Consider the following 18,419-nt stretch of genomic DNA (forward strand, 5'->3'; position numbering starts at 1 on the left):
GAGTTAAGATTTAGTGTTTTGTCTTCCTCAAGGATAAATATATTAATTTCAAAGCTTGAGAACTTATCCTTAAGTTTTGCACAGGTTCAGACAATGCTTATCATAAATTATCTTTGTAAAACTTGTCTCTTCCTCAGAAATAATTTTCATGCTTTATGTTTTAGAATAGTAATTCAGACACTTGTGTGTAGGTATCTTAAGCATGGTGTCTTACTAAGTTTGTGTAGGCTTCTCCTACTAATCAGAAGCTTCTACCTAGAACATGTTATGTTGTCTGATTCATCCTTTTCTTCTTAGATAATCTTTGAGATTGTAGCTTGGTAAACATTGTTTGCAAAGCTCTTCTTTGTTCATTTGATTAGACGTTTTTGGAGACACTTTGGTTGTTTCTTAGATGATAGATCTTTTGTCACCTAGCATTCAGACTTTTGTTTTCTACAGGGTTCCTTAGTGATCTTTGTCTAGTCTTGTTAATGAGACATGTCTTTGTTCACCTTTTTGGTTTACCTCAGATGCTCTACTTTCTAAGACGATATTTCATTTTCTCTTATTTGTGTCTATGTTTATTTCCTTCATACGCGCTTTTCTCTAAGATGATATTTCGTTTACTATTCTTGTAAAAGTTCAAAACTTAAAGATGTTAGACGATCTAATCTCTCAAACGATTTTGTCTTAACACACTCAACTAAACTATTTCCAGTCTCCCTTAAGATATCTTAAAAGGTTCCATTAATCTTATACAATATTACAAACAAGTATAAACAACTCCTAGTATACAAGTATTATCAACCACTCTCCTAGTCAACTTGACTAGTTCGAGTTTAACCACTCTTGGTATCAACCTTAGACAACCTGTCTAGAATGTTTAACTCAACTAAGTTAAATAGTACAAGTATTTTTTCACTTCTAAATATATAAACACAACCAATGTTTGATTACAAGTACAAATTTGAATAATTTTCAGATAGAGGATAAATACAATACAATGAAATCTCGTAACTTGAAAGATTTTTCCTTTGTTCTAAGAATATACTTAGACAATGTAAGCTTTAGAGAGAATAACAGTGTAATAATTTAGTGATAGCAAAAGTTCTTCTTTTCTCTTTAGCGATCCTTATATAGTTTTCTTTGAAAGATGATAGTTACTCAGAAATAATTGATCTTCTTGAGAGTATGTGGCTTCTTGTACGAAGTTTTGTACTTTTCTTTATCTTAGGACGAACATCATTGCTTTAGCAATGAGAGCTTGTACGACTTTGGAAAATCATAAAGCTTTAGAGAAATATTCTAGGAATGTCTTCCTATTTCACAACGTCTTTCTTAGTGCCGTCAAAATGGGTTGAAACCTGTGAGCCAACCCGGCTCACCACAGGTTTGAGTCGGGTTGGGTTGGAAAAAAATACAAAATTTTTGATGCGAGTCAATTTTGACCTGGCTCACACGGGTTGAACCCATGGTGGGTCGGGTTGGCTCACCAACCCACATATTTTTTTAATTAAATTAAATTAATTATTCAAATCCTATTTTTTTATTAAAATCAAATTAATTATTCAAAACGCACAACCTTTACTTTGCGTTGTTGTCTTTCCAAAAGTTTCGCTCTGTAAATAAAACCCTAAGATTATATATTGGATAATATTATAGATGAAGATAAAGAAGAAGATGTTTCAAGAGAGCATAATACTATGGATTTATCCATTCAGGACTCCAATTTAATAGATGGATAATATTATAGATTGGATAATTCAAGAATATATTATTTGTTTTATCTTGTTTTTAGACCTATCTACAAGCATGACAGTTTTATCTTGTGCTCTATATTTTTGTTAACGACTATATTTAGTTTCTTGGTCAAACGGTTGTGTATGTCTCATTAAATTAAATTGGCAAAATTTTATACTTGATAGATTAGAATATATATAACAATATATTTCTTTTGTTTCATTTTCTTTTATATCAATTGGTCCAATTATTACTGTTTCAATTTGATCGATCAAAGTAACATGTTATAAGAATCTCAGAAGAAGAGGGTGAAAAAAAAGTTAATTAAATGAGCCAATGAGTCAACCCGTTTAACCCACCAACCCGTGATGAGTCGGGTCGGGTTCGAATTTTTTCAGCTCGCTAATAAATGAGTCGGGTTGGGTTGGCTCACTAAGTGTCCAACCTGTGGTGGGTCGGGTCGGGTCGCACCCGTTTTGACAGCTCTAGTCTTTCTAATCCATGCGCAACCATTTTGAGTAAATCTTGGTATTATCATATCTGAAAGAGAGAAAAAGTAAATCAGAAAAAGGTATAATACGTTCATGCATTGAATGTTCTTTACGTTAAAAGAATGTTGAAGCATGACTTGTAATATGAACATTTAGTGCAAGTTTATGCTTTTTAAAGTATTACCACAATTGATAAATTCTACAACATTTACTGCTTCTTTCATTAGACGTGCTTTTATCAAATATTGTTTATCCTTTAGTTATTGATACATCATTGCTTATCTTGCAAGCATTTGATAATGATGTTCTAATATGTACTTAGCTTAGAAACTTTACTTCACTAAACCATATTTTGTTAATGTTTTATGTTAAACTTCAAAACTCAAATTGTTAGATAGTCTAGCCTCTCTAGGCAATTTTGTCTTAACACTTAATAGTGGTCATATGTTCTAGATGGAAAGAGTTTCTCCTTAGTTATGACCATGTGTCATGCTCTAAATAGAGATTATTTCTCCTTTGTAGTGGTTATATGTCATGCTCTTAACGAAGATTATTTTACCTTGGTTTCTAAGTTAAAGTATTAAGGTTTTATTTATGGAATTTGAAGACACTTTTACGGTTACCTAAACTTATAAATAGAAGTATCTCCCCTTATGTAAATTCACTTTTGAATTGAGTAGTGTTATGATGTTAAATTTGTGTCATACTACTTAACTTGGGTCACCAAAACTAAAACACCTCATCTAAATCTTTTCTAATCACTCTTGGCTCAACCTCTCTTAACAGCACCCAAACATTATCATAACCCCTTCTCTTTACTTAATATATAATTTAGAGGAAGAGTCATCATCTCATTACATCAAAACTATCTTATGCACATCATATTTTAATTATTAAATTTTCGCAAACCACATCCATTTGATAATCTTTCCTTTCTCTCCTTGGCTTGAGTATTGTAGTTTGGAAGAGTTTATTCCATCACTATTAAAAGACGAAGATGCAAATATGTAAAAAAAAATAGAAAAGTCATCAAATGGAAGAGATGTTGACGTAAGATTTTTTCATTTTTCACTTTTTTGTTAGCCTTCTTTTAATATATTCTCATTAGTCTTATTTGTTTATTTTGAACTTAATTCTTTATCTTTCTTAGATTCTTCTTTAAAATATTATTCGTAAAGTTAAATTACCTAAAAGTATTCTTATTCCAAATTATAAATCCATTTTAAATTATTTAATCAATTTTTTTTATCGTAATATAGTTTACTAAAGATATGAAAAGAAAGATCAAAACAACCCACATCACTAAAATATTTATCACAACATAACTTCACAACATATACATAATTAAATTTGTAAAAGCTATCATATTTTCTCAATTTTTTTTTTTACTTCTTCATAAACTAATTTTAATTTTGTAAAAAATATTGTATCACTTATTTTCTTCTTTTAAAAATGTTTACGGAGAAACAAGTCGTAACCAATATTGATAGATTTATATGTTCTCCACTAATTATTCTGCTGATTTTAACTGCATGAAGGTCATAATAGCTTCTGTGAACAAGATGATCACAAAACCCTCGGACAGGTTTGCCAGAAAAATCTAATCAATTATAATAGGAAACACTAGAGGCAAACTAAATAACCACCTAATGAGGTTTGACAAACAACTAAAATAATTTTTTTAAAAAAAAAGCTTCATTCTGTTAAAGATAAAGATTACAAGACCTAAGCTAAAAGCACACTGCTAAATTACGCAACCAATGAGATTTGACAAACAACCATGAACAATCCAGATTATCAAAGGTTTATACTCCCATCCTCTATCGCAGATTCACAATTCATAGTTTTAATCAATTGCTGCCAATTGATTTAAGGACTCTACTACAGAACTAATCCTTTTTTAATCCGTGTCTATATCTCATTTGTGATCGAGTGAGATGCCATAAAAATATTTATGAAGGTTCATGATACGAACGGTTTCTTAACCCTGTTTTACATAAGCACCCAACACTCGAACACTCTCTGTTTCTCCCAGCTCCAATATCCTTCACTTGAAGGATGCATTACACATTATACAGTGGTATTTCTATACTCATTGTCAGAAGACGTATAAAGTTGAATGTCAGACAAACATATCCAAAACAAAATAGGGTAAAATGGTGTGTTAGCTTCAGTAACAAAATATTTACGTGGGTTCAACACAACATCATAGCTTTATTTTATTACATGTAAATATTTTTTAGTAAAAATATAATTTAGCTTCTCTAAACAGATGACAAACTACATCCTGGGAAATAAGAATTTACTTCACATTAGGACAATTCAAATACTACAACTAGCTCCAACCAAACATATCTGACCTCAAGATGTTCATACAATGTCCATTCACTCTGTCGTCTAAAAGCCATAGCAATGGCTGTTTTCATCATCATACAATTCAGAAATGCAAGAATGTCAAGCAGTGGCAGTTTTCTCTTAAGTTGTTCCCTGCCCATCAGTAGTTGCTGAGGCACGTTTAGCTTCATAATCCTTAACAGCTGCTTTTATGGCATCCTCTGCAAGCATGCTGCAGTGAAGCTTGACGGGTGGAAGTGAAAGATGCTTCGCAATTTCACTGCATAAAATTAGCAATGTGTTCTTCAACAACTAATAAACGGAGAAGAGAGCAATTAATCATGAAAAAGCATAACCAAAGCTAGAATAATATCACCTAGCAGGACTAGAAGTCCTAGAGATGTGTTTCACTAATCAATAAAGCAAAAGGTATGTAAACAACATAGCAAAAGATGAAAATATTCTTCATCAGTCATTAGATTCATCAGCTCATAGTCATCTGAGGAGGACACACACACAAACGTATGCATATATATGACAGCAAAACAACAAAACATCAAATATTAATCATCAAAACAATAAAAGAAAATGTAAATTTCGTGTTGAACTAGGCTGTGTTTTCTCCAAAAATAACATCTAAAGTAAATTCTTCCACATAGTTCACATGTTACTTGTTCAATTCCAGGCACTAAACTTGCTATAACTGTCAACTTTCACCATTCTTATGGCTAAGATACAATTACGTTACTTTTTTGAAAGAGCCAAGCACTAACCCTCGAATCCAAAGAATGTAATTAATATACCAAATCACATAACATACAAGCGATGTCCAGAACAAATAATAACCAAGTGTAGCAAACGTTTTCAAGAGCTCCAACTCACGTGTTTTTAATTGACAGAACTTCCTCCATTTGCTTTCCCTTCACCCATTCAGTAGCTGCAAAAATATAACAAAACTACAAATCAGAAACACCCTCAGTCATCGGAGGCAGGAGGTACTATGCACAACAAATTTCTTCAACACCATTCACGACAAATTTCCAGGAAAAATGAAATAAAGATTCGAAAATTAAAACACCAAAAATTGCACAAACCCTAACAGCAAAAGATAAGCTTGAAACTAACACGACAATAAATTAAACAATTAAATAAATATAAAATTACCGACGGAGGAAGAAGCAATGGCGGATCCACAACCGAAGGTTTTGAAGCGAGCATCGACGATCTTTCCAGTTTTCTCGTCAACCTTAATTTGGAGTTTCATTACGTCGCCACACGCGGGTGCCCCGACAAGACCAGTTCCCACAGTGGGGTCGTTCTTGTCGAAGGATCCAACATTGCGGGGGTTGTCGTAGTGGTCCACCACCCTCTCGTGGTAGAGGCGCGGTAGAACCCTAACTCCCACCGGTGACACCTCCAACGACGGCGTTGGAAGAAGTCTCTTCGCGCTTGCAGCGATTCTCATCATTTTCTCTTTATTCTTTGGTTGTGAACGAGTGGTTTTGAGAGAGACACAGACGAGGAAGACAATAAATAGGATTCCCTTTGAGGCGGTTTTGATCGGATACGTGGCGAGTGGAGATTCTTCAATATTTCTTAGAACTATGTTGGTTTTGATCGTTCAATTGGGCCTTAGTTGCCGCTCAATAGAAACGGATTTCCTACACTTTGGACGGCTTTTACCTTTTGCGCCGCAATTTTTATGCATGCACTTCTTCTTTTATATATATATATAAAAGGTCTTTTGCTCTTTTCGCTCTGTAACCCATTCAACCTCCAAAATTTGTATGGATGTCCTCTATTAATATTCTTACTTGTCAGCTCTTACATTAGATATTGATTTAGCAAAATGTATTATGGAGGTGAAGGTGTTATAAGTGCTAAAGTTAGATAGCATTTTTGGACAAGTTTTTCGTTTTCTTTCAAAGAATTCAAGGAAGGCTTTTACTTCTTGTGTTCTTATATTTTTCTCCTTCACCTCCTATTTTTTAGAATGACTATTTTTTTTTCCTTTTTATTTTATAATTAATTCAATCTACAAAATTTATTCGTGTTCTCCTTTGGTGCCTTTACTTGCAAGTTTATGCTTTGATCAATGGATTTAGCAAAAAAATATTGTTGGATGTGAATATGTAATAGCTATTGAAGTTAGTTAGCTCTTCTGGATAGGTTTTTCTAATTTTTATTTAAACGTATTTGAGCAATGGCACGTTGATTTTTGAGTTATTTTTGGATTTAGCAATCTAGAATAGCAATTTCATATGCAATGTAGTTATGGATTCTATAATCATAATGGATTGAATTTTGGATTACATAATATGGAAGAAGCATCCCACTAGCTAGAAGAGTTTTAGATTATGCTATTTGGAATTGTAATTTCAACTTTCAATTTTGGAAGTTGTAAAGTGTTTCCAAAATACAAAATATAAAAAAAGTTTTAAGAGTTTAGGACTTATGGTCATTGTGAGATATTGTGAGGTTTTTATTCTAGTGTTTGTCCATGTAGATGAGTTAATTGCTCTTTAAACAAACATTAAATGCATGTAACTTTGTTATTCAATTTTATAATACATACACAACTTATCAAGCCTACGTAGTTATCTTCTTTCCAAACTGTGAAAAGTAGAAGTTTAATACGTCTAACTATATATAAACAAAAGCTAGAATTCCAATTATTTAGAAAAAATTATTTGTATGGAGTTGTTTTAGGCATGTTTTTCAAGAGATTTTGACGTAGAGATGATAATGTAATATTATTTTATAAGAAAAAAAAACATAAACATTTGCATAAAATATTCATTTAATCAAAGAAAAGTTTATTAGACAAGCAAATACACTTATGTCTTTTCAAGTAAAAGCTTATAAGACGAAGCTACCACATTTGTATCTATTTAAGTAAAAGTTTATGAAACGAAGTATATAAGTAAAATGTTTGTATATGACTAACTAGACAAAGTGCTTGAGTTTGTGTGCTTATAAAATTATGTTTTATACTTTGTTGTTAAAAAATATATCTTTTATTTCTTGTTAATTTTTTTAAAATACAAATTTGACATGTGTCAAATTAACATTGTGTCACGTGACAATGACAGTGTGATGTGGCACTAACAGTGCTATGTGTAATTGTCATGTGACATATCATTGCATTAGTCTTAATTTGATTCTTGTATTTTTATTTTGTCTCAATTTAGTCTAATTTTGTTTTAAAATTTAACAAATTTGTCCTATCCCAAATTAAAACAAAATTTAATTTGTATATAAATGTTATATAACATTTTTATTAAAATTGATATTTTTATTAAATATTTTTATTTAAATTTAGTTAGATTATATTTATATTTAGTCAATTATATAAATCTTAATTATGTTATTTAAATATGCTTATAAGAGTTGAAAAAAATCAATAACATGACATGTTAGTGTAAATTTTTCAAATCACGTGACTTAGTAAACAAATTAATGTCATGAGATTTCAATTTTTTAAAATTAAAAATGGGAGAAAATTTCATGAAAACTCTAATTAATGTAGAAAAGTACGAAAAAGAAAAAAAAGTAACATAATTTCCATGAAAATTTTCTCTCATTTTCTATTTTAAAAAAATATAATTTTATGTTAATAATTTATTTACTGAGTCGACATTATTTGAAAAATCCACACTAGCTTGACATGTGATTATTATTTATTAAGATATATTTAAAAACATAATTAATATTTATATAATTAATTAAATATAAATATAAATAAAGTTAATATTGTTAAAAATATTTAATAAAAATATCATTTCAATAAGAATATTTATATAAAATTTATATACAAATTAAATTTGTTTGAATTTGAGAAAAGATAAAATTATTTAATTTTTTGAAAAAGTAAACTAAATTAAGACAAGATAAATATAAAAAATTAAATTGAAACTAATTAACTGTAAATGTTATGTTATAGTGTTATTGTCCCATAACACAATATAAATTTGATATTTGTCAAATTTTTATTTTTAAATAAATGAAAAAAGAAATAAAAATAAAAATAATTAAAAAAAATTTAAAAATTAAAATGGCCAAAAACTAACACGTGATACTCTTTTCCTTTTTTTAAGGATTTAGTAAAATATTAACAATAACAACCTGATTGTTTTAATTTTTAAAAAATAAAAATTTAATTGAAAAGAAAAATTAACATACCTATTTGAGACAAATATTTAAAAAATGAAAATTCGGAAATTATTTAACTTTTAATAAAAGAGAATTAAAAAATATAAAACAATGAAAAAAATAGTTTAGAAATAAAATTAAAATTTTTATTATTTAAAATTTAATTCAAATTTAAAAAAATCCATTTTTAATTTCTTCCTAACAGAATATGGTATTTAAAGCTGCCAAGGAATATAAAGGCGGCTAATTGAGCACGGATTTTATATTAAAATGACAAGACGTTGTTAACGACTTTGAGTATGTATGTTGTGTAGGTTAGATTTTATTTTATTTTATTTTAATCTACAACGTAATCAACATGGATCTTTCATCTCTTGATCTCAGATTTTATTAGTCACGCGGAGCGTTAGATAATACCTCAAACAAATTAAACATATATAATGGTCATTTTAATTCGATTGATTGATATATCATAATAGTAATAATAATAAGATTAATTATTATTATTATTATTATTTATTATTATTATTATTATTATTATTATTATTATTATTATTATTATTATTATTATCGATGAGTTTGGGTGCTACCTTTATCATCAATAAAGCTTCAATATTACTATTATTTAAATGATGACGAAATGAGATAAAAGAGAAGTAAGATAAAAGTTAATAGTTTTTTATTCTTTTATTTTGTATTTTTTATTCATAAAATATAAAACTTGTCTTTTATATCTTTCCATAATAATTCTATTTCTAGTTTAGATTCTATTTAAGTATATTAAACCAAAAGAAAGAAATTAAGAAGTGTAGACAAAGGGTACTAGAAAGTAGGAGTAATTAACCACCATTTTAATCCAAATCACTAAAAGTAGACAAAAACAAAGAAGAAATATGAAACATAAATAAGAAAAATGAATACACATATAAAAAATATAAAATTGTTAACTCTAGAAAATAAAAGAATTTGAATGCAACTTAAACTTACCTTTAGGGAACAATATACAATTATGCTTATTAAAAGCTAATAGAAATAGGCTAATTATTTTACAAGAAAATACCACGCACGTGATAATAAACAAAAGAAGCCGTACACATTTTATTTTTTATTAATTACTCCTAACTTATGCTTTCTTAGTAAATGAACAAAATCACGCTTGATGTAATTTTGACTAACCATGATAATAATAAATAAATAAATGAATAAGTTAGTTGATCAATCATTAATTTATGATTTCTTAATCCAGAAAGGCTAATCATGAAAGGGTATCATATATTTGGTTAATAGTCCATAATAATAATAGTAATAATAAATAATAATAATAATATTTTCTTAAAGTGTGTGTGGGTCTAATGGAAAAAAATATTATTATCTTCATATTCAACCACCGACTCCTATCCTCATCACAATATAATATTTGCTTTCTTTCTTTAGGGTTCATCGAAAAAGCCTTACAACTTGTTTGTTATAGCTTAGTAGGACTGAGGTAATGGATACCTAAAAAATATATTTAAAAATTTATCTTTTAGAATAATTTACATCAAGTAATAATCAATTTCTTGTTTAGTATAATTTTGCTTATGTAATGGGATACTCATATATAAAACCTTCAACTATAACAAAATTTGTTTCTAGCTAGCGACATATAATAGAATGCAACTTCAATGCAAATTGAGAATTACCCTATAAAAAAAGTTAGAAAGAATATGAATGTTAAGTAATCAATATGATAAACTATTTTGCTTAAACTCTGTATTTATATAAATTATATTGAACTTTTACTTATTATTAACGTAATTATGTTTCAATCACATCTTAACCACAATTACTATACTGATTTGTGCTAATCTTTTCTAATGTTTTTAACCACGTAGACTATACAACATACTTTTACTGATAGGTTAACTTACAAAACGATTCATTAAAGACACAATGAGCTTCTTGGCTACTGCCCATACTAGGATTCAGTTGGATCAAAATCGGATCCGACCACTTCCCAATGTCCATGTTGGTCTCATACTATACATGAATGTTTTTATGTGTTTACTATAACAATTGTTAAGACTTCTAGCAACTTGAAAATAAGCTAATCATGGTTTAATTAGTGGTAAAAATACTTAGGGTCTAGTTCTGTTGTTGTTTAAAAAAATACAAGTGGGTAAAATATTGACTTTAGGTTCAATATTTTACAATAATGCATTTTTATAAATTTCTTCTTTAAAAAATTAAACTCTAATCATTGACCTAATCTTTGCTTCCGAGGCATTTTATAATTGTTTTGGTTTACATGATTCATGGTTTGTATATAAAACAAATCGTCAGAATAAAGTAAAGAAAAGAGAGTGTGGAAACTTTGAACTTAGTTACCCTGCATACATCATCTCCCAATTGATGCAAAATATCTTCATATTGATTTTTTAGGAAATGCAACCCCATTAACCAATTAGCAATTCATTAGAAACACATATCTTTATCTCTTCTTGTGATTTTTTCTGAATTTTATCTGGATTTTTAATTTTTAAATAAAAGTTAACGAGTTTTAGTTTCTAAATTTTTCAACGACATTTTATATGTTATCAAATAACATTAGTTAATTACTACAATGTTAGTTTAATCAAAGTTCACACCATTATACATAAAAGTTTACATGTAATTTTATTCATAAACCCTATTTTTATTCTTCACCTATTGGTTAAATTTTTAAACTATTATTTGTTTAATGATGTTAAGTTTTTTTATGCACAAATAAAACATGACGTATCACAAATAGTTGTTAGAGTTTAAATAACTAATGAAGAAGTATTGCCAACATCATTGTTATTAAATTATTAATTAGAGTTACAATGATGGGTAATGTTGCACAAAAATATAAAAAATGATATAGCATAAGATTATCTTTTTTGTTACATAATAAAATGACCTTTAATTTCAACAATATAAAATAATAATATTTGCTTGAATTTACCTTCACAAATTTCAATCGATCTAAAATAAAAGGAAAGGAAGAAGGAGGAGTGAAATTTGCACTTATGCAGTTGAGGAAGAGTAGCCAATGACACACTTTCCTGTTTTTCATTTTCACACGTATCACCATTTCAATAATATGTTGGAATACGTAAGCCATTATTTTCCTCCACTAACGATAAATTTTGTTACTGCAGTTACGTACTACAAAACCCAACTTCAGAATATTATCTTCATAATCAAAGTCAAACCTCCTGAATGAGACAACATTTTCTATCATTAGTCTAATCTGTGTCAATAAATTTTGAAAGAGTTTCATATATTCAAAAATCAGCATTACTATTACTTCAAAATGCAAGTTGAATAATTTTAGAATAAGTTTTTTTTGTCCTTTTCCATTTTAAGTATGTTGTTAAATTACCGATTTTAAGGTATTATCTATTTTAAAATTTGAAATTTGTTATATAGGGTAAAAAGTGAATTTTAAATTTAATCAATTCTATAAAATTTGTTTATAAGATTAAGTTTGCGTTCATTTATATAATGTAAATTGGTTATCATTAGTCAATGTGAGACTTTCAGCACTTATTCTTCACGTCGAGACATATACATTTCAAGTGTTGGGACTAAAAATTAATAAGTGGTCAAATAGCAACCCGATAACAGATGGAACAATATTAAACAAACAATAAATCTTTTGACAACATGTGATACAATAGGTTCAACAAATAACAAAAGTCATTAAAATAGATTAAAAATGTGGCTCTAATACCATGTTAAGAAGTGAATTTTAAACCTAAATTATTGAGATATTATTGTGATATTATCATTGGTTATTTATTTTATCATTAATTATGAGATATATTCTTAACCTATTTATGAACATAATTATGGACACAACATGACAGGAAATTTCTTTATTTGATAAACGTTAAAAGGATTACAACCATATCGGTAGGATTGCCAAATGGGAAAGATGTCACTACTACAAATGAGGGTAGTGTGATTTTGGATGGTGGTTTTCAATTTGATAATGTGCTTTGTGTGCCAGAATAAACTTACAACTTAAATTTTGTATTTTAATTAATTGATGCCTTAAATTGTATCACGTTCAATTTACAAATGCATTGTCTGTAATATATGACCAAAATATGATGACATTAATTGGAGTGGGTGAAGGAACGGACAAACTTTTTTTTTCGGTATTATGAAGATACACCCATTAATGTTTGACAAGGATTGACCAATTGATCGATGACATAAATGGTTGGGTCATCTATCATAAAAGGTGTTGAAGTTCATCCCTCCTATGAGTTAGTTTAGTAGAAGCAAAAATACTAAAATATATTATATATGCCCCTGTGGTAAACAACATAGGAACCGTTTTTAACTAAGTGAGCATACTCTAAGTAGTTTGTTGTGATTTATAAGAACCTCATCGCACTACTTGATCTAGTGGGGCACACTATTACTTAACAATTAACAATGATTATCCCAGTTTAGTTTGGATTTATTTGTTATGCAACAAAACTAAATTTATGTCTATGCTTATGCACTTTTTTGCCTTTGTTGAAAGATAATTTGATATGAAAATAAAGAAAACACAAAGTGACAATGACACCAAATTTAATTGTTTGCATGATATTTCATTAAAGAATGGAATTATGTTTGAGATATTTTGTGTGGGTACTCCACAAAAAAATGAAAGAGTGGAAAGAAAACATCAACATATCATGAATGTGGCACGAACACTCAAATTTAAAGGTATTTTACCAATACAGTTTTGGGATGAATGTGTGTTAGCAACATGCCATTTAATTAATCTCACACCGTCTAATGTACACAATTATTTGACCCTTAACAAAAAAATTTATGTTGAACCACCAAGGTATGATAACATGAAAGTTGTTGGTTGCTTGTGTTATGCACATCATCAACGTCATGATGGAGATAAATTTGATAAATTTGTCAGTAGAAGTCAAAGCGTATTTTTGTGGGGTATCCTTATGGATAAAAGGGATGAAAATTGTATGATTTGGAATCTCACCAATACTTTGTCTCTACAAATGTGAAATTTTACGAAAATGAATTTCCTTTATCTTGTAACTAAACAATACCACTAGTAAAAAATATGGATATTAAATTGTATATTTGGCATCAGTTTCTTTTCAACCGAAGCATAAAATGATACAGTGACATTTTTGCAATTATCGCAAACATATATGTCTCGGTTCTTAAAGGGGCCTATGACTTCAATTCTATGAACAACCATGGTCAAATCTTACTACAAATTTGACTTTTCAGTTGACTCGTTTTTGAACTAGGTTTATGGCCTCGATTGTTTAGAGAAACGAGGGCCATAAAGTCTTTATGTTTTGGTTATGCCGCGAACTAAGATATAAAATAACGAAAAATATTATTATTTTTTTAAGAAGCTTTAAGTAGCGGTTCTTAGTAGAACCAAGGTCATAGAGCTTTTATTGTTTCAGTTAATAAAATAACTGAGGTAATAACATGTGTTTCCAGGGTTAAATTTTGTTAAGTAACATAAACTCTTGCACATTTCTTCTTCGTTTTCTCCATCGCACTGCTCTCTCGTCTCGTCTTCCATTTTTGCGACCATCATCCTCAACATTTTTTCCATTTTTCTTTGATTTTACGTTGATTAAGTACTTATGTATCATTTTCTTTTATTTTAACTGATTGATTTTGTGCACAGATACTCTTTTGAAAGGTGTTTTGGGACATTCATTTCGTTTTGTTTCAACACCAAATCCACCTTCAATGTTAGTTTCATTTTAGATTTTTGGTGTTTTCATTTGGTTGTTTGTTCTTCATACACCATATACATTAAAACATATGTATAAGTAAAACTGATAGTATGCTCAAACAAACTTGAAATGACTTGAAATTTTGTTGGAAGGACCAAAATATCATAAAAACCCTCACAAAAAATTTCAGTTCAAAATTCAAAGTCTAACTATTTTAAATATCTTTGCAAAGTTTGAAAAAATAAAATAAAATTCTGAAAAATAGAAAACAATTTTTTTGGGAAAATGTAGAAGGATTAACTGGCTACATAAGCTACCATGATATCATAATTTGTTTTATCCAAAATCAATATATAATAATGCGAAAACTGTCAACCAGAGTGAAAGTTATGATCGTTTAAAGATTTACAATCAAAATAATTTTTAAACTTCATATTCACCCAAAATAAGGGCTCCTAGGGTTTTTCCCCAAAAATAGGAGTTTCAAATAGTGGTAAATTTTTTTTAATAAAAAATAATAACCATAACTATCAAAACCAAAAAGCACAAGTAAATAGTTATATGTAGGATGTAACGTCCCAAAAATATACGTCATGCATATATAGAAAGGACGTCATCATGCATAATATGTGAAAGCAGTTAAGAGTATTAAGGATTACAGTCATCCTCAAATTAGCTACAGAATTTTAAACTTAAACGTAGCAGAGTATTTTAACGTACTAATGACAAATAGAACTCCTAAAACGACTAAGCGGCAACGTCAAACATCGTCACTGGATCAAACGACATTCCTTCATCTACTCCCGTATAACGAATTATACGATCATCGCACATACACAAACACAAACAAGTAGGGTGAGCTAACATGCAACAAATCATGCATAATTACTTCGTTACAAACATCATATAAATTATGTCAGACACCCTCATACCATCATACCACAATTCCTATTAGACACTCGTCCCATAATACCTAATAAACATCACAATACCTAATAGACACTCATCCTACAATACCCAATAGACACTCATCCCACAATACCCAATAGACACTCATCCCACAATACCCAAATAAACACTCATTCCACAATACCCAATAGGCACTTATCCCCACGATATTCAATAGGCACTTATCCCAACGATATGTTGATGAGCGATACAACGGAAGGTTTTTCACTTGTGATGTCATTCTTAGTCCCCTCACTATGTCCAAAACCGGCACATAGACCAGGACATTCTGCCCTCCATACCATTCATAAGGTTAGTCCCCTCACTATGTCCTAAACCGGCACATAGACCAGGACATTCCGCCCTCCATACCATTCACAAGGTTAGTCCCCTCACTATGTCCTAAACCGGCACATAGACCAGGACCTCCTGCCCCTCTCACCACATAATTCATCATTCTCTACTTGAGACTGAATGATTATTAGAGTATCAGGATAACCTCCAACTTCATGACCCTCAACATCAACATATACGCACATACCATGACATTACAGAATCTCTCCACTAAACTCATACCATGCTCATATTCCTTAACTCATATTATACCATTACGAAATCTACCCATAATCCTCATACACATACCATGACATTACAGAATCTCTCCGCGAGACTCATACCATACTCACATTCCTCGACTCATATTATACCCTTACGACATTTCCCCGTAATACTCATACATGTTTAGATGAATAAATTCAAATCAAATAAACTTCAATCATTTCATAAATCATACAAACTGAATATATTCCAACAAGATATATTACATGATAATTTAACAGTACATAATCTGTACACAAGATTTAAGTTAAAAACTTGTCGAGTAAACTTCCAGGAAAGAGAGGTGCGTCACAATGGACAACTTAAGTACCAAGTCTTTCCTTAGCCAAAGTGTTCCTCAACTAGTTTTTAACAAATTTCTTATTAACAGATTCAAAACAACAGCATATAATATTTACACCGAATATCAATATAGATAAACATACAGTAAGCATTAACAATATTCATACATAATTTCAAGACATGAATAGTAATAAAACAGTACTAAATCATAATATAAAAGCTTAGAAAAGTTAGCTCCCCTACCTCTATTCCAGATTCCTCTTGATCTGAATTTATTTCCCCGAAACCCTTCAGAACCTCTACTCTTCTTGCAACTAAAAATTTCTCCCTAGCTCTTTCTTCTCTATTTCTCAAGCTCTCACTTGATTCCTCTTTTCTTGGTGCAAAATACCCTTCCCTCCCATGACTATTTATAGGTAAAAAAATTTACTATTCATTAATATTTTAATATTATTTATTATTTTAATATTATTTAAAAAATAATATTTTAACCATTTACTCACCAAATCTGATCCTAGTTTCTACCTACTACTTTCTTCCATGCTAAGAAATCCTCATGCTGAAAATTTATTTTTACTATTCACTTTTTACTATTTACTATTCACTTTTTACTATTTACTATTCACTTTTTACTATTCAATTTAAAAAATTTACTAAATAAGTTACCAAAAATTTGAACCTCTCCTTCTAAAATTACTATAATTTTATATCCAAAATTTACATTTTTCTATCCATTAAAATTATTATTACTAATAAAATGCTAAAATTTACTACTATAAATATTTTTCATGAGTCTTACAAATTAAGCTACCAAAATTTCTTATTAATCTTTCCACATTTTATAAACTTATTATATTTTCCATTCACAAAGAAATTTATTACTATTAAGGTAAATATTTTTTATGGGTCTTACATTCTACCCCCCTTAAAAAATTTTCGTCCTCGAAAATTGCCCTTGTTATGAACGTAGTCATTATTTCATTCAAAAGACCATTATCTTTCAATCAAAATTACTTTGAGGTCCAGGCTCAACGTCAATCCCATCACTCTATAAAAGAGATTGTCAAGGTCGATGCACATCCTCTCATACTCCCAAAAATGTAGTAAAAATTGCATACTACTACATTTTTTTTTTTAACCGAAACTATTGAAGCCTCCGGTATGCATGACCGGAACTGTGGGCACAGTGAGATTTTTGGCTATAAAAGGGGAAGCGAACCGCGTTGGGTGACACTTTGAGACGTTGTGACTTGGAGCGTGTGAGAGAGAGTGTGAGATCTTCTGACTGAGAGAGCTTTCGAGCAATCCTTTGGGTGCGAGTGAGATCTGAGCACCGAGAGTTCTCAGTGTGAGAGCTTGTGGGATCTGGACGTCTGAGTGTGGGAGATCGTAGAGTTTCTGCGCGAGATCGGAAACCCTTCCGGCCAAGCTTCAACGTTCATGTTCCAAGGCTTTGCTCCGTGGCAAGTAAGTGTTCTTTTCTCTTATCTCTTCCTTTCCTTTAACCAGCTTCTCCTTCTTCTTTATTCTTCCTTCTTTTCTTTCCTTCTTTCTTCTTTCTGCTTCCTTTCATGCACTTTTTCTTTTCTAAGCTTTTATTACTCGCAATTATATTCTGCTCTCTTCTTTTTACTCTGCTTCGTTCTTCTCTTTACTTTCCGCATTTTATTTTATTTGCTCATTATTTGCTTTCCTTTTCTCCTTCTATTTTCCTTTAATTAACTAAAACTATAAACACACTGTCTTAACAAAGATAAGGGGTATATCGGCTGGAAACAAGACGTTAATCTCCCTTCGTTTGAAGGTATGGTAGAGACAATCGGGTAGAACAACGCCACGTACCCCATAAAAACAGAAAACTTAAAAAAAAGAATTTTATTTGTATGCACAAAATGGACACGAACAAACTTGGATGTAGATCCGTTTAGGAACATTTGCGAGGACCGTGAAACAGATCTATTTTTGGACATTGAGACTTCAAGAATAGAACAATTAAACTAAAAAGAGAAGAAGAAAAATGAAAAACTTGACTTAAATTGGAATCTGACTTCACTGAAATAAATCTTTTTATTCTTTTTTTTTTTATTTTTTATTTATTTATTTATTTATTTTTTTTTTATGAACAAAAACTTAGAGA

At 29.7% G+C, this 18,419-nt stretch overlaps 1 protein-coding gene across 1 annotated transcript; it reads right to left on the reverse strand.

Annotated features, from left to right (window-relative positions):
- Positions 1 to 4,397: 4,397 nt before the first annotated feature.
- On the reverse strand, positions 4,398 to 6,115 carry LOC108330839 (iron-sulfur cluster assembly protein 1). The gene is made up of 3 exons (XM_017565414.2): positions 5,712 to 6,115; positions 5,430 to 5,484; positions 4,398 to 4,827 (listed from the first exon to the last, which is right to left on the reverse strand). The coding sequence occupies exons 1-3, from the start codon at positions 6,013 to 6,015 to the stop codon at positions 4,689 to 4,691; spliced, it is 498 nt and encodes a 165-aa protein (XP_017420903.1). The 5' UTR covers positions 6,016 to 6,115; the 3' UTR covers positions 4,398 to 4,688.
- Between the last annotated feature and the right edge of the window lie 12,304 nt (positions 6,116 to 18,419).

This window comes from Vigna angularis, chromosome 4 (genome assembly GCF_016808095.1).
Source record: "Vigna angularis cultivar LongXiaoDou No.4 chromosome 4, ASM1680809v1, whole genome shotgun sequence".
Lineage (NCBI taxonomy): Eukaryota > Viridiplantae > Streptophyta > Magnoliopsida > Fabales > Fabaceae > Vigna > Vigna angularis.